Source organism: Theobroma cacao, chromosome 1 (assembly GCF_000208745.1).
Source record: "Theobroma cacao cultivar B97-61/B2 chromosome 1, Criollo_cocoa_genome_V2, whole genome shotgun sequence".
Classification (NCBI taxonomy): Eukaryota; Viridiplantae; Streptophyta; class Magnoliopsida; order Malvales; family Malvaceae; genus Theobroma; species Theobroma cacao.
Window position 1 is genome coordinate 35,576,711 of NC_030850.1, and position 21,358 is coordinate 35,598,068.

Here is a 21,358-nt window from a genome sequence, read left to right on the forward strand (position 1 = left end):
CAAAGGAATCCAACAATGAGATCAGGACAAAAAGCATTAAATCATGACGTGCAAGAAACTTGTGGAGAAAAGGGAAACGCTAATGAGCAGGGTATATTTCAAAAGTATAAATCAAAAGGTATGCAACAAGTAACCCTTTACAGTTCATTGCTTTCAAACTTCTGATTAACTGGTTGGTGAGGTGATCCAGAGCTCCAGACCGGTGAAGTGAAAACAAATAAGGACTCACACTCATGTAGTTGCAACTTTCAGCTAAATTAAGGGGGCAAAAAGGGTGAATATGGTAGGCACATTCATCATGAAATTTCGCAATGACTCATTTTGTCATTTGAAGGGATTGGCCCCATTCTTAGGCAGGTGTATGTGAAGAGAGAAAGAATAAGAAGCAATTGGTAGATACAAGTTATTTGCAGAGAGTAAAACCAACAGTTGCACACTGAGAGGCAAGGATATATCGGCAAACCCAGAGTTACTCGTATGTATTGGGGCAACTGATACTGGTATTCTTTCTACTGTAAATCCAAAGACTTAGCACCATAGATAAAATAGTAAATTAGAGAAACACAAACAACATTATTTTATTGCAAAATTTAAGTTCAAACACATTTCTTTTAGAGAACAAGTGCTCAGATTATAAGTCTAATTGGATAATATAACATTAAAAGAACATAAGAAGATTATTTTGTCTGAGACATCACATCAGATCAAAGAAAGGTAAATAACTGAGACAAGAAATAAAGAATCATGCCATATTGATTGCAGAACAATAGTTCTCTTAGCTGGTTTTTCACCACATTTCTTTTTAAAATGCAAGGGAGTTTAGAGTATAAGATGTCCACAGAACACTCACATAGCATACATTGAGGAGGGGTAGAAAATGAAACAAAAAAAAAATGCCTAGGGCAAAAATGTTATCCATCAATATGAATAAATGCATAGATGACGGCTCCAGATTCAATTGACTCAAGAAAGCAATGAAAGAGTCCCTGTAAGCACCCAGAAGATATGATCTAAGTGGGTAATCCATGCCAACCTAAAGCCATTAAAAACTCAACCACATTAAAATAGCAATAGAGGTTTGCTCAACATATTTGCTTTAATCAAAGACACAACCTAAAAAGGTGGAATAATACAAAGTCAAACTGTATAAGTAACAACTATGTGGATACACATTTGGGGTAGTATTTTTCTTGTGTCAGAAGATCTCACAAAGCTTAAAGGAAAAGAAAAGAAGGGGGAGAGAACGCTTTACAGTCATTTCTACATTGGACTCACAAGAGAATTGTAAGAAAAGGAATTCGCAACCTGGAGATGTAGTTAAGTATCAGAAGATAGCCAAGAAGCTGCCATACCACAGTCCACAGTCACTCCCGAGAGAGCCCAGTGCAAAATGCAGAAACAGAGTTAGCATTTCTTTAGGTGTTTACATGATAGGTATCTATCTTCTCAAGGACAATAAATCAAGGCAGCCAATAAAATTGCAACTTTCATCTTTAGGATTCCGGTGTCATAATGTCATTATAGTTTATCTACACTCCCAGCCTATCACAGATTGCAGCCAAAGATTCCAACCAAAAAAAACCTTTGCTCCAAACTCCCTTTTACAAAGAGAAGTATTATTATAACTTAGTTCTCTACATGGTGCAATATTTGAGCAATTACCCTGTACATTTCGACCCACTTAAATAGACCTGAGACTGAATCACAGTCCTTCCGATTTTAAATCCAGGAACCACTGTGAACCCCACTTTCACCCTAGTTTCGCCTGGCAAGTTATATCTCTTGGTGACATCTTCCATGTATATAATTGAGAAATCAACTCCTCTTTCAACTTGAAATATCTCAACCACAGGATCAAACGAAAAGGCCAGCTTATGAAGTGTCCATATTGAACTAGCCATGTTAACAAATGACTCATAGAATATGCTCAATGATCTCCATGAACTCAGCACAACTTCATTTTGATCCAAATTGCTAAATATCGATGACTCCATGGTGGGATGAATAAGATCTTGATACTTCTTCTCACAAAATCTTGAGTATTCACAGTTTTGGTTCCTACTCAGCAACTCCATGGGATTGCTAGATACATGCTCGAGCAATTGTTTCAATGAACAAGTAGCATTATTGCCATTACACAGAGGTTCATTTTCGTTCAAACCAAACCCTTCCAAATCAAAACCCCGAAACATCCCCAAACAAACATATGACAAAAAAGCAAATCTATTGTGTCCTTCCTTAGCATAATCAATATCAGGATAAACCGAATCCGCCACCAAATGAAGATCCCACCCAGCTTTTCTCATCAAACCAATCAAAATCTTACTAAACTTATGGGTTGCTCTACAAGCATCATGCAAAACAGCATAAAAAACCCTAACAGTTAACAGAACATCACAAGCTGAATTCAAATTACCAGACAATTTTTTGGATAATTTCGTGTTGGCCCATTGAATCTCAGCTAATTTCTTCCTCAAAGATGAAACGTCATTGTCTTTTTCATCAATCTCTTCTTGTAACCGGTTTGAGACCGTTTCCAAAGCTCTCAACTTGCTTTGATTCTCTTGCACTTGAGCTTCCAAGCAAGACCCAAGAGATAACCCAGCTTCAAAATTGGGATTCTTTCGAATTTCCCTATAAAAGTACTTCAAATCAGACAACCTTCGGAGATGAGAAACCAAAGCTCTATCAGCTGCTTTCACACTTTCCTCCACGAACGGAACGTGCGAAGTTTGTAACTGAAGATAGGAAGCTTCAACCGAAGAAACTGCAGCAAAAACAGAAGAAATCAAAGAGTCGGCTATCTGGGTGTCGATGGTTCTCATCTGGAAACTGTTATTGATGGAGGAAGAGGAATTCGGAGGTGGGTCGGGCTTGATGACGACGACCTTTTGGTCGGTGATGAAGTCTTCGTTGGAGTCGAGGAGGGAAAATCCGTCGGAGTCGGAAGGGTTCTTGTTGTTATCGTCGTCATCGGCGAAGAACTCGAAAGTTTTGGTCTTGAAAGCCAAGGCGAATTTTTGAAACATTTCTGAGATTTGTGGGGTTTTCGGCGTTGTTGGAGCTGGATAGCCGTCCATTTCTGCACTAGAAATGGAAAAAGGGAAAGGTTTTGTTTCTAGTTTTCCGTTTGTCTCTCTGTTCTGTTGCTCTCTCTGGTAGGGAAAGAATTGTTTGTTTTTGCTGAGGACAGAGGTGGAGTGCTGCTTTGCTTTTGGTGTTGTGCTTTGGATGCCGTGGAAGGAAGGTATGTGGGTTTGGCTTGCTGGAACTTTCCTCCTCGTTTTCACCCTGTTTTCCTTCTTCTTTTTAGTTTTTAGTTTTTAGCTCTCTTTTTCTTTTTTTTTTTTTAATGATTTTTAAGCCCCTAGTTCTGCTGACTTTTTTTGATTTTAGGAATTTCGGGTAACGGTAAGAAGGAGCAAGGCTAGGCTCACAGTCGAGTATGCCTTTTTCTACGTGACGGATCGATCTGGTTTCTTCGTCTATCTTACTTTTTGCTCATCTTTCCTCTCTGATTTTTCTCATTTTGGCTTGGGATTGGAAGGTTGACTCAAGGAAGTCAACTGTTACCAAATCTCATATCAAACAGATAGGTAAGGGAGAAATCTTGATCTGACAAAAGTGTGTGATGTACATTATTATTATAACTTTATAATAGATTAATCTAAAAAGAAGAGAATAATGATTTCATGATAAAATGATATCAGAATTAATTTAGACATGATTTCGATATCAAGTTAAAAACTTGGATTAGTAGAATAAGTAAGGTGACTTGATTGATTTGGAATGAGAGTGTTATGAATTTGTATAGAAAAAATGTAACAAAATTCCACAATTAGTAAAAGAGAGAGAGGTTTTGAATTTATAGAAGCAGACATTGCACATTTCAATAAGTTTTTTTTTTTTATTGTGTATCATAGCATAATCATAAAGTTGAATCATTTGGATTAATTTTTGAAAAAATCAAGCAGATGCTTCTCACCTTATTCTAGTTCATTGGCAATGGATCTTCCATAAAATCATTATCTTGAATTTTTTTTAAAAATAAAAATACATATGATACGATTATTATTGAACTAAATACTCAATTCAATTGTTCGTACGTAAGATTTTATGTTCATCGTCTTAACCATTAGTAATAATTTATAATTGAATAATTATACAACTAGATACGATAAGAATAAGTATTTTATATTAATTCGTATAAAACAAAGCCTCTTAATTAAAAAAAAAGCAAATAAATTACAAATACAACCAAAATGGAAAAAGTGGTGAGGGGTAACTCCTCTATCAGTGTAATTGCATGCAGCAACAAACAATTTGATTTGTTGTTTTCTTCTCAAGGGTTTGATAGCTCCAATCCACTTGTAGGAATCTAGTTAATTGCTCCAAAATTAATGAGTACAAGTTTCAATCACTACCAACAACAGTTGGAAAATTAAAAAAAAAAAAGAAGATTAATGAGCTTTATTTATCAAATCACATATGAGTTAGTTAAGCCTTTTAGGGTGGGAACAGGTCTCCTAGTGGTAGGTAAATTATCAATTCGTCATTGATTGTTTAACAAAAGAGTAGGCAATTCATGTACTTTGGGAAATCTTTAATTCAACTTTTTGTTTAATTTTGCTGTCAAATATATACATGAATATGAAAATGGGAAGAAGACCGAACTCCATCGATGATATGGCCCCTGGTTTAGGACAGTTGTCATTACATCAACATGACATCAAAACACAAGCACCCAACACTAACTTTGCTCTCTCTCTCTTCGTCAACCCCAAAATTCAATGCTTATCCAGCTTTGCAACTACGCATTAATTTACAGAGTTATCAGACAAAATTGCTTTTCTGCTACTTCTGATATAATCAAAAGCAATACAAAAAGTGTATTTCTCTCTGTAAATGCCTAATGGTATCTGGTTCCATGGGTCCAATAAATGTTGAAATCATCTATCTTACTAGACCTTTTATTTTTTATTTTTATAATTTTATGTTTGGAAATTTTCTAAATTTTTATACTAAAATTTAGAATTTAAGATTTAGAGTTTTTTAAGGTTTAAGATTTAAGTATTTGATAAATATCGATGCTTTGTTAATGAAATAGAAATCATCTATCTTGTTTGACGTCTTGCTTGATATTCGTTTCATAATTTTGTGTCAGTAATCTCTTAAACTTTTTATAGTACGATTTAGAGTTTATAATTTATGGTGTAGAGTATAAAATTTAAGGATTTAAGATTAAAATTTTTTGTTGATAAATAAAATTGAATTCATAATACAAAGTTATGGAAAGAGACAATGCAGTAGTACATCAAATAAAAACAAAGGATTTTTATTCTTGTTGATGAGCTCCAATCATTGCTTCAAAGTTGCTTTACATGTCTTTCAAGCTTCCGAGTTCCGACACTGTGCATGCTTATTTTGGGAGGGTTATCATGCTAGCTTCAGCCTTTATGTACCTTTTGAAAGTCCCTGTGATGCTTTTAACCGACACTTTGTAGTGGCTCACCTCATTCCAGGCTGAGGTCCCGGGGTGGATCTTGAACGTTCTTCACAAACTAATATCAATGACCCAAATCATACCCAGAAGATTGTTTTAAATGGTGTACATTTCGTTCCAGGGACAATCAAAGAACTGGAAATTAAATATGAAGAGATCAACCCAATGCAAATGCTAGCTCAAGATGAGACTCATGTACATTGGCTACACAGTTTAAGCAGTGGCTTACACTTTACACAATGTGAGAAAAGGAAAAACAATGAAGTTTGAACAACTCTTTCTATTAGTGCAGACATACACAATGTGAGAAAAGGAAAACCAATGAAGTTTGAACAACTCTTTCTATTAGTGCAGACATGGTGCAAGAGAATCTCCCGATAGTTGGTACTTGCTGTGTAACTCTAGCAAGAAACATCCAGAAAAGCCTTTTAGAAGTTATGCTGGGATTTCCTTAAAGTAAACGGTTGACTAGAAAGAAAGGAATATATGTTTGGTGGAAAATTTGCGCCATGATTGGGGAGTAGGTTAGGGTTTGATGCATGAAGTCAAAGAGTGAGCCCATTGGTTGAATTACTCTTAAGTCCATGGAGAAAATAACAGTCAAAAGAGGACGACAGCATCTTGATTAGCAGCAAGGCACAGCTAAATCCCTTTCTATTGGCATCTTAAGAATTCTTTTGTTTTCCTAAAGCAAGAATTTTATGTCATACTCTATGTATTTTCTAAGATCTTATTTCAGTCAACTTTGTTTATTGCAATAAAGATAGTTAATTAATGACTATATTCTCAAATTATAGGTTTTCACTTATCTACAAACAATATACAAATTAAGATCAACTATGTTCCCACTAAACACGGGATTCAGACTTGAGTGCTGTCTGAATCAGCTGTAGCCAATAGATGGATTTGCTGAAGGGTTCTTGACAGTTTAAAGTAAAGACAAATGCTAAAGCCTGGCCAAAACCATGAAACAAGGGGGACCATGGGGACTAATTTTTCATGATTGGATTGTTGGTAATGGCAAAGCACTGGCATGCACCTTTAGGCCACGGCAGGACTTTTCCCTTCATTAACCAACTAAAGTCATATGAATTTGGTTTGGGGCAACCGTCATGAAATTGCTGAAGCTTTAAAATGGAATCTAAACTTCTCAAAAACCTGCACAATAGAAGAAAATATTTCATTATATTTGATTTTCTTCATCGAATCAACATGGAAAGTTGGAATTCTTTTATTGAACTAAATATACAAAACCTCTGATGCTTTATCTTGAAGTTATGCAGGGTTGAGGTCATTCGATTTCGTGTACAAATGTTTTGAACTCGATGTGGCAGCTGCAACGTTAGAATTTTCTCTGCTGAGCTTCATCAGTCAGCATGCTTTGAACTTAAAGAGCTGTAACAGACAATAACGGAATAATTTATCACGATTCATCGTAATCTACCACATGTGACAGAGATTTCGTTAATCTTGTCGAAGTAATCATGGTGTCCCTCTAATTGTTTGCGCACTGACCTGCCAGCTAGATAGTCGGAGTACTATATTATTTTGTCAAAAGACCATACCTTAATCCTAAAGTTTTGATGCAAACTAAAAGAACATGCCCTCTAAAGGAAACATTTTGAGGTAAGCTTTCTTTTCCCTTTTCTTATAAGTGGATGACAGAAGTGTTCGTGTTAAGAAATAGAGTAGAAGTATCATGAAATTTAAGAGCATATCTGCCAAAATCATCTCTCGATTTTGTATTAATTCCCGAAATGTATGTTGTGGGCGATTTGGTTTGGGTTTTTCATTATCTGTGGCCCCAATTTGCAATTCAATGCTCTGGGCTATTTGAAACCCAAATTGGTGTGGAATTAGGACATGGCCTTTTCTGATTTACGGACCAGTTGGTGTGGGTTAAAATTCATCGTTGGAAGTATGTTTTCAACTTGGATTGGGGCACCTCCAAGGAACTTGGACTTATACAACATATGATATTAACCCACGAGGCGACAACCCTGAGTTGAAAATTGGGCAGGCCCGTTTGCCCAAAGCTACTGCCGTTCTATACAAATATAATAAATCTCCGAGGCCATTACCTCCACGGCTCCACCCCCACACCCTGCTCGAAGCTAATTTTCCTTCCTTTCCACGGAAGATAAGGTTCCTGCTCCAAGTATGCTTAGACATGGATAAACTCTTTAAATCCCTGAAAGGAGATAACAAGCAGCTTCGTCGCTGAACAAGGAACTGAAAGTGATGAGACCCAATCGGGCTCCCGCAACGCAAACATTCTGATGGACAGAAACGAGAGCTGTTCAGGATCAATAAACCACACCGTGAAAGAGGTAATTATGGAAGCAGAATCCCATCCCGTTATTGTTCCGCCAGGCGAGAACAAGGCTCTTTACGACTTCGCGGAGATGTCACGGACACTGTACCATGCAGAAAAGAAAGTCGTTGCGAAAGAGGTAATCATGGAAGCAGAATCCCATCCCGTTATCCTCCCGCCTGGTGAGAACAAGGCTCTTTACAACTTCGCGGAGATGTCACGGGCACTGTACCATGCAGAAAAGAAAGTCGTTGCGAGGAGATTGAAGACCGAACGGAGGAAGTTCAAGAGGAAACAACGAAAACAGGAGAAGATTATGGAGCTTCCGGAGAACATGGATCTCGAAAGTTTTGTGTGGTCCAAGGACTTATTGACCTTGGAAGTAGTTTATTAGAACGCTATAAGAAAATCATATCAACGCTCAGGAATTAAACCAACTTTTGATCACTACATTCTTTGGGATATTTTCTACAATAAGATATTCTTTAGGTTCCAATTTCCAAGTCAAAGATCTCGATATCCTTCTTTATTGATTGGAGCTGTTTCCCTATATCTAGCCTGGGCCTTTTGAACATATTGTTTGAGCAAATCTCTTCTCTTAATTAGCTAACTGATGACCGACTGATCCGAAAAACACTTTCAGGGGTTTTGGACTTTTCCACCTTGCATTTGTCCCCTTCAATAGTTACTGTGCTAATCCTGGAACCCATGTTTCCCCTTTGTTTAATGATTATTCCAGCCCCAATCAGGATTTTCGTTTTCCTGAGAAGGGTGTGTGGAGGTTTCCATTGTTTATTTGTAGTACATGAGTTTGTCCAGAAGGTGACACACGAGGATTTTTGAATGTTTTAAGATAACATCAAACACATGAAGGGATTGGGGAATTGATTTTTTTTTTTGTTTTGTCATTCATCGATCAATGAGAGAAAGTAAGTTAAATCCTGAAGCTGAGGAGCATTCACATAATCATACCTGATCGTGAAACTTCGCTATCGTGTTATCTTACAAGTTTTGTCTTGACTGATGTCCAATGCTTTCTCATTTAATTCTTACTTTTCTGTTTTGCCTGGCTGGATCGCTCTTAATTCCACCGATGTCGTCCTGTGCAATTTTCCTTTGGAAACTTAGTTCACATACAAACCAATTTTTTCTTCCCCCTTTTTTTTTCAACTTTTATGTGTGAATTTTTACTGTAAATCCCCAAACTTTCAGACACACGAAAAAACTTCAGACTTGTCTTTCTAATTTCTTGAATTTTGCGAGTCCTTGTCATCGAATATTTTGCTTCCTCCCTTGATTTGTATATGTAAAACGGTGAAACCAGCCTTTAACTTTTAGCCTATAACTCAGCTACTATAGCCTTGGTCTAACGTCATAACTTTTGCTATACGTACTTTTCTTTAACAACTTCAAATTAAGCAGGGCTTCACTACTTTTTTCCCCCTGTGCTGTTTTCTTTTAGCCTATTACCAAAAATTAAGCAGGTAAAATGAGGGTATATTTTACTTTGTAAATTTATAAATGATGGGTCAGTGATTGAGTAGCTTGTTAATGTTATCGATGTTAGCCAACCTTTGAACTGTCCAAAGGTAGGCTAGCAACTAGTAAAGCCATAGCCCATACAAAAGTTTAAAGCTTACTAACAGATTCAAAGAAAAAGTAGCCTGTTAGCAATCCTTAGCTGATTTTTAGCTTAGTCAGCTTGGGTACACCTTTTTAGTTGAAGATATTCATTACTTTCAATATCTCTTTTAATTTCACCATTAAAAGAAAAGACCCTTCCACCTTTTTTTCAATGGCAGAAGTTAAGCGTGGTATGTAGAAACACATTAACATGCTGAATCCAAGGAAAATGGGAAATCATTCCCAGAAAAAATACGGCTTTTATCAAGTCTTTTGTAAGTTTTAGCCAACAAGTACTGAAGAAGATAATATGGGTTTGGTGAGAATGTTATGATTCTTTATTTGATTAGGTATAGAGAAGTGATAGAAGGAAGATGAGATCGAACACGCGTGAATAATAGTGTTCAATAACATTAGCTCAAACCTCAAAGGCTACTAACGTACCAATGTAAGCTAATTAGCCTGGCAAAAAAAATATAGAGCATGCTTTAGTAAATTCACGCAGCAAAAACGATCAGGAGAAGTAACCTTTGGACATGATTCCACTGTCGATGGCTGATGATAAGGGGTGGGTGTGGGTTTGGTTTTGGGGTTGGCGCTGCTTTGCTCAGTGCTGCTGCTGCTGCTGCTGCTGCTGCTGTTGGCAATGCGTACGGTTTTGATGCCATCTCCAAACCCCTCTTTGTCTGCAATGTTTTACTCTGGCTTACTTTCTTTTCTGGTGCCATGAAATTACTTGAAACACCCCCAGTCTTGTTAACAATGACAGCTATCTCGTGAATCTTATTTATTGCAAGTAATTGGAGAGGGGGGAGGGTTTGGGTCCATTTTACCCATTAATAGAGTGATTTATGGAATGAAAACCAGTAAACCACCACTATGGATTGCTGGATTCGACGCATGTGACTCAGACAAAAATTCTTTCTTTATGATCTATGCCATCATAATCATTGTCATTAGTATTCCTTTGAGCTAATTCCAGGATTAAAGTGTGGGAAATGTATTTATTAATGTTGGTGAAATAGTGATGTTCTCTTTTTTAGATTTGTGGACAGTATTCAAAACAGTGAATTTCGGCTGATTTCTTGTAGTCTACGGGAATCAGAACACCCAATTGAGCCTAACTTCCCTCCTATCTCAACAATGTGTAGACCTTATATTTGACCACAGAAAATTTCAAGCTAGTTGGCATCATTCCATTGTATAAGCTTCCTTCAATAATTGAGCAAAGACCAGGAAATTGAATGGGATCATGGTGATGATGTAGAAGCCATGGAGTTATCCAAGACTACTGTATTCATCCACATAGTAAAAGCTGTGCAACAGCTGAGCATGAGCAGGATTTTGGACATAATCCTGAAAAAGATTCATGTATAGAACTGTAATTCCATAAAAAAAATCGGTCACTTTCTAATCCCCAATGCCACTTGCCACTTTTCTTTTACCGTTTTCCACCGAGAACTGAGAAAAGTCACTGTTTCTGGTCTTGTCATTTTGCACTTAGCACAGGGGGGAGAGAGAGAGAGAGAATGGCAGTAACCCAAAACCATTCACTAAGAACCAAATGGTTAGGGTTTTAGGGTTTTCGGGACATGGGCTCCTAGTAAACAGCAATAGAAGAAGAAAGTTTTGATCTTTGAGTTGAGTTTTTCATCACTATTCTATTACTTTCTTTCCTTTTAATTTCCAACCCTTTGCTTTTTAGTCCTGGCCTCCCCGTTTTCCAAGCCCTGTAATTAAACTATCCATTTCTTTGTAATCCTGCTTTACACTATAGTAGCCTACAATGACGTACAAATACACAAGAAAGACAGAGCACCTCTTTAAATGAGGCCAACCTCTCACTCTCTTTCCCTTGCTTTCTCTCTCAGTCTCTCTCCTGTTTTTTCATTGGTAACAGTAATACCAGCCCAAGTAGCAGTCGCCAGGCGCCGTTTCTCTTTTCTTGCACTCTCCTCTCCTCTCTCTGCAATAATGGTTAGTCCACCACTATCCTCATAAGTCCTGACCAATCTCTCTCTTCAGAATTCAAACAAGAAAACCATGGTAAGTGTTTCCTTTTTCTCATTTTAAACTTTTTCTTCTTTGCTCTCTCTCTCTCTTGTTACCTGTGAAAGCTAATTGAATTACGCTGTCTTTGGTTTCCAGTTGTTTTCTTCACATCAACCTCGCTGGCTTCAAGTTCTTCTTACTGAGAAATTCTTCAATGCTTGTATAATTCACGAAGACGCCAAGAAAAACGAGAAGAATATCTATTGCTTGGACTGTTGCATCAGTATATGCCCTCACTGCTTGTCTCCTCACAGCTCTCACAGGCTCTTACAGGTTCCCCCCACCCTCTTCAAAATTCACCTTACAGCATCTCAAAATCCGTTACTTTTTCTTTCCAATTCTTGATGATGCATGATTTCAAGTTTTGACTTTCTTTGTCATGTTTCAGATAAGAAGGTATGTCTATCACGATGTTATAAGGTTGGATGATGCAACAAAACTAATGGACTGTTCTTTTGTCCAAGTAAGTCATAATTCTTGCTCCTTGATTCAACTTGAAACAAACAACTTTGGAGGAAAAGAATAGACATTTGAAAAGCATGTTTGAATTAATTCCCTGTGCTTTTCTTCGGAAAAGCACTTTTTTGGGCTAATTTAATTAACCCTGGATATTTATGAACTGTGTGCATTTCTTCCAAACGACAAACAAGGTCCTTGCTTGAAATTCAAATTATGTAAAGTAATTTTTTTTGGCTTGTTTCAATTATCTACTGTCCATTTAACCACCAGATAATATAACACTGTTCAATAAAAAGAGCTGAGATAAGCATTGTCTGAATTCTGAAAGGAGTCCCCCATACTCCATACTCTGCAAACTATTTTGTTATTCTTCAATGATACTCACTTCCCTTTCTCTTTCATTAGTCATACATAACAAACAGTGCAAAAGTGATTTTTATAAACCAAAGGCCACAGACAAGGCAGTTCAGAGGCTCCGGCAACTTCTGCAGCACCTGCGACAGAAGCCTGCAAGACCCTTATCTCTTTTGCTCTCTCTCCTGCAAGGTGCCTTCTTTTTTTTTTTCCTCCTTTTTATTCCCATAACTCCAAAACCACCGTCTCCCACTCTTTTCTTGTCCACTTTTGCACGTCTGCTTCCTCACTATTTCTCAATCATTTCACCATGTGTAGCAGATCAATTATCTGTTAAGAACAGAAGATGGGCTTTCCAAGTTCCTGTTTGAGTGCAATTTTTTGCCTTTACCTGAGGCGGGTCTGGATGATGGGCTGGTGACACCTGACTCCGTCCTTGAGCCGTCTGGTTCGACCAAGACGTCTTCCGGGTCTGGTGGATACGGTGAAGTGTGGTGCAGGGCAGTTGCTTGCACTGCCACGACAGAGATTGTGAAAAAGAAGAGGAGTAGCTTGACTGTATGTCGTCCGACATGTCCTCCAGCGTCCGAAGTTTCGGGAAGTTTGATAAACCGGAGAAAGAAAACTCCACACCGGGCTCCACTGTATTGAATTGGTTGTCCTAGGGAAGAGAGAGAGAGAGAGAGAGGTCAGGGAGATTGGGGCATTGTTGGTATTTTATATTCTCATTCCAGACAATTTAGGGATGAAAACATCTCCCAATTTTGTTTATGTAAACACTCTCCTCTCCCATTGCAAATTATTCATCCTCAATTTTTTTCCCTTTTTATATAGTTATAGTGAGTAATACTGACAGAAAGTGCTGTATTATTGCATTATCCCCTCTTTTTCTTCTATGGGGTTATATATAATATTTATATTCCCAATTATCTGTATATATGCTTTACAATTTTATTTTAGCACTGTGGCAAAATCCTGTTTGAGTGTCTGAGCTTGAATTGGAGAATGAAAGTTAATCAATTTCCATATAATTGAATGATTGATGACCAATCTTGATGGAGTGATTGCAATTGGAAATCCCAGAAGTGTCTCTTTCTGTTTCTTTGCTTCCTTTGCTTTTCATTTTCCCTGGACAGGATAGGGACAAAATTGGAAGGCAAATAAGCCAATGTCCATACAATTATTTACTGTTTTCCCTTCCCCCAATGGCTCTCTTCATTTGAGAAAAAGAAAACTCTTTTTGAGTCTTGACTAGTCTAATTCTGATTTTGCATTTCAATCTTGGTTGGAACTTGTGACATTAATTTAGTGACTAATAATATACTTTAGTTAGGGGATATCTTTGTACTTATATGTTTAAAATTATGCTACTTTGAGATACGTGTACACCACTCTCCTTGACAGTTCTGCTTAAACAGAGAAGAGAACACCAAGTTTTTACCTTGATTCTCTCCCTTTTAATTATTGGGTATATTGAAAAATCAGAACCAAAAGTGGCTTCTTTTCATAATTTTTCCAGGAAAATTTTAGCTTTTACAGTGTAATAGTATCAGCCAGCTTAGACACTTTTGGCTTTTTGGTTCTGTGGTCATTTCGGCTGCGTCAAAGCTTTTCTTTTGTGTTCTCCCTCTTTTCTAAAAAGGTTGGAAAGAAAGCTTTTAATTGCTGACTCTTCCATTTAAGCTCTACAGCTAGATAATGCCAATTCTCATGGCACAGTAGAGCAAGTTGTGGGGGGAGGGAATGAGAATGAACCTGGTAGACAAGGGAGTAAGATGCCAAATTGCCAATCCTTTTATGAAGAAAAGCACTTGGACAGTTACAAGAAATAATGGGTTTGGAGGAAGACATTGATTATTTGGATTCTGAATGGTGAGTGTCATTCAATGCTTCATCTGGGGCAAACCTAATCTTTTGGTAGTTAGGTGTCCAGCATGTTCCCTTCCTGATGTGTTTTCTTCAAAATTCCAATTGACCCGTCTTGCCAGTTTCATTGCCCAAAAACACTATCCATGTTTCTTTTAGCTAGTTCCAGTATCAAAATGGACAGACGAGGCAATATAGAATAGCTTGGGGTTCGCATTTATTTCTCCTTCCCCAAAATGTTTTTCCTTGTATTTTCTCTCACATCTACAGCCTTCATGGCTGATTTCGTTAAAATATAATCGAATGAGATGAACTGTGAACAGGTAGAGCTAGGGAATCCAAATGTTTTTTCACTAAGTTCTTTTAAGGTCTGTTGAGGATGAGAGAAATATCCTTTTGGAATCTGAGAGGTTGATAGAAAAAATTGGGTCACCTGATGCTAGGACAAGTGTTTGGCATTTACTGATCCTCCCTGCTGTGGGTTTCTGCCACGTATCAGGATCTGCATTTGGCCTTTTGTCATGTCTCCACATGAATACAAGTTGTTGCCTTCAGAATAGCTTTGAAGCATACCGACGTTTGTATTTAAAGAAGCAAAAAAATTATTACGGTGTCACCACTCCTGGAGTTTAGCATAAGAAAAGTAAAAAATGGGACCACGACATGCTCCTCCAGCTCTAGCTTTTGCATAAGTGGTAATAAGTAAACGCAGTTAATCGCCATCGATCTCACTTGTAGCTATATATTTACGTGCTTCTTCCTGGCTTTGTAATGCCATTGCCCGGTGCTGTTGATTGTTCAAAATCTCTGACAGGAAAAGGAATGAAGATACAAGTCGATTTTCTTTTCATTCACACAATCTAAAATGGGTCCAGAAATTACAGTAAGGTTGCATTCGCATCGGCTGCCGTGTATAGACTATGGACCAATGTAGGATAAATGCGTTCACCATTTTCTTACACGCTTTTAACTTCTCTGTAATGGTATGTAGAGCCCAAATTCAACGACTGCAGGCTCTTGCCTGGCCCGCCGTGTCACCCTCCTTTTTTTCCTCCTCTATGTTTTTACCTTTCTGGTGAAAGCTTCTGCAGTCATTTTAACTTTGATGCCTGGTAAAAAACAAAGAATAACCGTTGGTTCCTCCAACGCCGGGGAGAGACTCAACAAGGCCATTAGAGTAATAATAATAGCATGGATACTTCCATTGTTGATAAATGTTAGGCATCAATCAAATATGTTCCTGGCTAAATCAGTTGCTCACGACTGAAGACTAAAGGCTTGGGACCTTGGGCTTGGCCTCGATGGTTCCCCCATCCCACTTAGGGGGTGGATATGCAGCAGGGCTGGGGTCTAGCCCCAGTGTTGGTCTAAAGCCTCATCCATCTTTGCCTACTTCCAGAATTTAAAAAATTGGGGTGAAGGAACTGCCATGCACAGGCTGAAGAGCACTTGGTGAGAACCAGGAACGACCAGGTGACACATACAAGGACAACCATCACCATATATATTCTGTCTGCTAAATCAATTCCCTGCAGCAAGTATAAATTGATTGACCATTTCGCAATCCACAAAACATAGGCAATCAAGTGATTCTTGAAGGCATTATTTATACTTTTCTGCCTCATATTTGGCCTTGTATTTGACTTCCAGCTCCACTTCCGACCTTCTCCAACTATTCTCGGACAGAAAACACCATTGGGTTGAAAAGGGGAGGAACACACAAAATAACATAGATTATAGAATAAAGTTTCACAGACTAGTCCATGTACAAAACAGAACTGCAGATGCCACCATGCTACTAATAAAAGATCACTGGGAAGTTCCAGTGCCATTTATCCTTGACACCAACGACACAAGGACTATTTAGATCAGCAAGCTGTTCACCAGCTAGAAAAGCAAACTTCAAAGATCATAAACACACTTCACAGGCATTATTTGTCATGCTTCTCTGCTTGATCAAGCATATAAAACCCTCTGCCACTCCTGCAATTTCAGGCAGATCAAACTGCTTGCCACTTTAACAAACCCAGTTTACCAGAAGGATTGGGGTCGACAGCATCTAGCATTGCTTCCAGCTCATCCAGCATGGACCTTCTTGCACCTCGAACCATAAGATCAGCACCCTAGATACAGAACAAGTATGAGGCATGAAACCAAAACAGAATCTTAAAGAACAAAGTATAACAAGTTGAAACTATAAAACTCTTCAATTCTCTTATCTTAACTCAATATACAACACGTACAGCATTCATGTAATATCAATACAAGAACTAGTGCAAATTTTTAGCTAGGAGACCGTTGGCAAAAATTCCTTTACATAACAAGAACAAGAGCCTAGATATCAAGAGAAATCAAGTTCAGGAAACTGTTACCTAAACTAAGAAAATTGAACTTACACTGCACAGTTCAATAACAAGATTACAGAAAGGACTGTTGACCTCGACTATAACTATAATAAAGAGTCCGGCCTTGTTACCAAGACTACAATATCAATCCACAGTGTCAATTGAATTAAAAGGTATATCCCATGCCAATATCCAAATGTAATCAACATTATGAATGACAATACGATATAGACATGTTTAACATTTTCTTGATCATATGTTTAAGCAAACGAAACAACAAAATCAGAACAGAATTCAACGAGGATTGCGAAGCAAAAGCAGAACGACACTACCTGAATAGCATCAACGGTAAGGACAAGGGCGATAATACGCTCAGAGAAGCGCTGGCGCCCCTCGGCATCGCGGGCAATGTTCTGCCTGTAAGAGTAGTTATTAAACAATGCCCTGATTTCCTTCAACTTAGCCTTTGCCACGGCCAGCTCTCGCAAAGATCGTAAAGCCTTTGACCGACGGATGAGATACGCCCTGAAGGTCCTCTCTATCACCAGCGCCGCTTCGTCCGGTGATAATACCTTCCTTTTCCCTCTTAATCTGGCCACTGCTCCAGCTCTCCTTCCGAAAGCCTTTCACGTTTCACAAATACATTCAATTTCAGCAAAAGCCAACAGCTATTGATATAGTTTCAATGGCATTATCGTCTACTTATTTAAAAATTAAAACCTCCAAAAATATGATGTTTGAGTTGTAAAGATCCCAGACAAAGTGGGTGTTTTCTTTATGTTCACGTGTGGTGCACGTGTGGCTTTGATCAAGAAGACAAGAAACAGTCGAACGGAGAGGCGTGAAGTTTGAAAAGTGAACACCTACTTGTCTGAGAAGCATGGCCGCGTGATCAGCAGGCTCTTCGATCTCCACCACACGCACCGAACACTCTCCTTTCGTCTCCTCCTTACCTACCGCTTGGGATCCCAGCACCTTAATCTTGAGTGGCACTTCCTTCTTCTGCGTACCTTGAATCTCAACCTTGCATTGTTTCTTCTTCTCAACGTTTCCCACCTTCCCTCCCTTGATCATCTCAGCTGTCCACTTGTACTTCCCATCAGTCCCATTCTTCTCCGGACTCTCAATCTCAGCCGTCCACTCGTACTTCCTCCCCTCCAAACCCTTGATCTCAGACGTATATTGGTACTTCCGGTTTGCTTCACTCTTATCCGAACTCTTTATCTCAGCCTTCCACGTGTACTTCCTATCCCATTGCTTAAACCGGTCGGTACCGAACTCCAAACCAGAAATCCGATCAAGTAAAGCCCCGGAACACAGTTCCAACTCATCTGTAGCTCCGATCCTCCGATAACGAGACGAAAGCGGCGTTTCCAAGAGGCGGGTCACATCTGTAACAGCATCAAAAGCCTGATCAAAAGGTGAAAGAAATAAACCAGAGAGGACGGGAGTTGGCTCAAAGACATAAAAGGGAAATGACAGCTCAGGCTCTTCGTAAAACAGAGAGAAAAGGGATGGCGAATGATCGAAAAGGTCGAGTGCTCCGGCGATAGACATGGGTGCTAATTCAGAGAGTGAGAGGGAGAGCAGGGAGTTTCACTGGTGGAGTGTGGTAGCTCAGTGAAAGCGATGGTGTCAGGGGTGAGAAGGGTAAAATGGGGAATTCGAAGAGTGTGTGACAGCTGGTGGTAGCGAACGGTCCAAAGGAGCATTGATTCGCCGCGTGCGGAGGGGGTTGTTTTGATGACATGGGTGATTGTTGACGTTGACAAGCTACATGAGCATGGATTAATTATGAAATGACCGACCTGCTTTTCAAAAAAAAGCAAAAAATGAAAGTAGCTTTGGCAATCAAAAAGAGAGAAAGCAAGCGCTTCATTTAAATATTAGAATAACAAACTCCTTCAAAAATAGAAAAAAGCATGAGCAGTATGCATGATTTTTCATCATGTTCCATGGAATTTTATTGCATTGAATTTTTACTATAAAGTCAATAATGAAAGAAAAAAATTTTAGTACGTCAAACTTAACTTATTTATGATATTTTTCATATTCATTTTTTAATTATTGAATGCATTTTATAAATATGACACATCATAATATAACATAAAGACGACTTGAAGTTAAGTAGGTTTAGATTTAAAATAATTGTATTTTGTGATTTACTTTTATCGATACGGTTAAAATAAAAAAAATTATTATCTTAAATATACTAAACTTAATTTGAAAAAATACTAAACTTGCTTAATTTATTTAAAATTTGATTTTTTTATTTTTTATTTAAGATTTAATTAGGACATATTTAACTAATCATTTATATAATTCGTAACTCATTTAATTAATCGCTTAACTTATGATAAAAATTTATCATATTTCAATGCAACATTTAAGGGAGGGATAAAGAGAATGAATCATTTTGAAATTACAAAAGGGTATTTGCATGTCATCATAGATAAGAATGAGCAAATTGATAAATTGAGTTGTTTGATTCGTCATATTTAAGAATTAAATGAATTAAACATTTTAAAAAAATGATCAAACATATAATTTGTTCGATCAATTTAGTTTTGGACCAATGAACTAAAATGTTATTATTTTTTTATAAATTACAATATTAAAACTTATAAACTTAATCCATAATTACTAAATATACAAATAATATAAATATAAAAAAAAAACTATACATTTTTTCCTTCACTTACATAATTATGTCTTTTTATATAAACTATTAAATTAACATTCAAGATTTAACATAACAAAAAAGTCAAAAATAATAAAATTAACATCCACAAAATAAAACTAACACAAGACCATTAAGTAAAGTTTAAACATTTTATATTTTATTAATAAATGAATAATTATTAATAAAAATAAACTTTAATATATTTATATTAAACTTTACTATATAATAAATAATTATTAATAATATCCTTAGATATTCATAATATATTAGATATTAATGTATAATACAATATATTTAATATTATTAAATTGTAAACAAAACCAATATTATGTTGTTCTTTATTTATAATATATTGTTTATTAATTATATTTAAATTTATTATTTTATAACATATTAATTACTTATTCATAATAAGTATAAGTAACATGTTAATTTTATATAGTATATATTTATATGCATTACTGTTTTATATATATATGTGAAATTAATGACATAACTTATATGTTATAATGTTTTAATTTTTATATTAAAGTTTGTATAAATAATAACTAGTTATAAACAATATGTTAAAAAATGAAAGCGATAACTAATAAAATTATTGAATGTAATTATATAAATAAAGTTTATTATAAGTTATAGTAATACTTATGTATATATATAATATATTATTTTATTATATACATATGAAATTAATTATACAACTTATATGTTATTATATTCTATATCAAAGTTTGTATAAATAATAACTAATTATAAACAATGTGTTATTAAAAGTAAGGTGATAGCTAATAAAGTTATTAATTGTAATAATATAAATAAAGTTTATTATAAGTTATAACAATATTTATGTATAAATTAAATATATGTATATATAATATATTTATACAATTATATAGATTCATAACATTTTATATTACGAAACATTATTAAGGTGTAATAATTATTAGATATTAATATGTAAGATATTTACAATCATATATTATAATATTAATATATAAGTTATATCATTTAAAATATATAATTTGTAATTTTATATTAATATAGATTTATAAATAAATATAACTAATATTAAATTATTATGATTATGATTCATACATGCACGTATAATAAACTAATACATTTTAAGTAATTATTAATTAACCTTACTATCAATTCACTTTTCAAAAAAAAATTATTATCAATTCTTCTTAATATCTAAAAAATATATTATATATATTAATATATATAATATAAAAAAATTAGTTTGATTTTTTGGATGGATTGGTTAAAAAATTTTAAACTCAAAAACCAATAAAAAAATCAATTGGATCAAACATTTTGAATGAATTAATCAAATTAACCAATTACACCGAACTATTTTACCCAAATCATATTTAATTTGGATGAGTAATTGGTCTTATTTGAATTTGTTCACCCTTAGTCATGAATTTACCAAAGTCAATTATGCCATAATTTTCTTTATTTTGCATGAACAAATGGCATGTGAGATTGTGATTTTGTGATTGCTTAATTTACTTTTTGCGAGATAAGCTCACTACTATTAGATTTTACATATAGAAAAATAGTAAGATAATATTATAAAATTCAAGTGTTTTTTTTATGAAAAATAGAAAAAAGATGTTAAGACAATAGGAAAATGTTAGCATTATCAATACATATTACATAAAACTTTATTAATAGTAACCATTTTTGTCATTAAGCATACTACCAATCGTGTGCTGGAAGTTCGCTAATTAATGATAAAAATATAGGAGTTTTTACTATTTAATGTAATTAAAAAAGAGTAAATTTTGATTTGATTTATTTAGATTATGATTAGATATTGGAATGGTTTCGTAATTTTAAAAAAATCTTAAAAAAATATTAGTCTCTAAAAAATTTATGTAAGAAATTTTTTTCATTTACGTGTAATCTAAAAAGAGTAAATCTTAATTGATTTATATGTATCATGCACGAGATATTAGAGTGATTTCATATTAATTTTTAAGAAATTTATCTTATACGCTGATAATTGAGATTTTAGACACTATAATAAGATTATAAGATTAATGTCGATTTTGATATATTTTCTTTAAAATACTATACTATATAATGTCCAATTGGTCTTCATTACATTAATTATTTTTCCTGAAAAAAGGATTGAAGTTCTGTTTTTGAGA

At 35.7% G+C, this 21,358-nt stretch overlaps 3 protein-coding genes across 3 annotated transcripts; 1 reads left to right on the forward strand and 2 right to left on the reverse strand.

Moving 5' to 3' along the window:
• Positions 1,060–3,311, reverse strand: LOC18614337 (IRK-interacting protein). Its single transcript, XM_007052054.2, has one exon. The coding sequence runs from the start codon at positions 3,078–3,080 to the stop codon at positions 1,659–1,661; it is 1,422 nt and encodes a 473-aa protein (XP_007052116.2). The 5' UTR covers positions 3,081–3,311; the 3' UTR covers positions 1,060–1,658.
• LOC18614340 lies at positions 11,256–13,172 on the forward strand. The gene is made up of 5 exons (XM_007052057.2): positions 11,256–11,486; positions 11,589–11,765; positions 11,881–11,955; positions 12,357–12,497; positions 12,627–13,172. The coding sequence occupies exons 1-5, from the start codon at positions 11,484–11,486 to the stop codon at positions 12,954–12,956; spliced, it is 726 nt and encodes a 241-aa protein (XP_007052119.1). The 5' UTR covers positions 11,256–11,483; the 3' UTR covers positions 12,957–13,172.
• LOC18614342 (BAG family molecular chaperone regulator 7) lies at positions 15,872–18,304 on the reverse strand. The gene is made up of 3 exons (XM_018114200.1): positions 17,384–18,304; positions 16,849–17,139; positions 15,872–16,294 (listed from the first exon to the last, which is right to left on the reverse strand). Exons 1-3 carry the CDS (start codon positions 18,071–18,073, stop codon positions 16,172–16,174), a joined length of 1,104 nt encoding a protein of 367 aa, XP_017969689.1. The 5' UTR covers positions 18,074–18,304; the 3' UTR covers positions 15,872–16,171.

Excerpts from the sequence above, each read along its gene's own strand:
- LOC18614337 (XM_007052054.2), bottom strand. The coding sequence starts at position 3,080 with ATGGACGGCTATCCAGCTCCAACAACGCCGAAAACCCCACAAATCTCA.
- LOC18614342 (XM_018114200.1), bottom strand. The coding sequence starts at position 18,073 with ATGTCTATCGCCGGAGCACTCGACCTTTTCGATCATTCGCCATCCCTT. Across the intron at positions 17,140-17,383 it reads CGGCCATGCTTCTCAGACAA|GCTTTCGGAAGGAGAGCTGG; the intron begins GTAGGTGTTCAC and ends GAAACGTGAAAG. Across the intron at positions 16,295-16,848 it reads TTACCGTTGATGCTATTCAG|GGTGCTGATCTTATGGTTCG; the intron begins GTAGTGTCGTTC and ends TTCTGTATCTAG.
- LOC18614340 (XM_007052057.2), top strand. Across the intron at positions 11,766-11,880 it reads GCTCTCACAGGCTCTTACAG|ATAAGAAGGTATGTCTATCA; the intron begins GTTCCCCCCACC and ends GTCATGTTTCAG. Across the intron at positions 12,498-12,626 it reads TTTGCTCTCTCTCCTGCAAG|ATCAATTATCTGTTAAGAAC; the intron begins GTGCCTTCTTTT and ends CATGTGTAGCAG.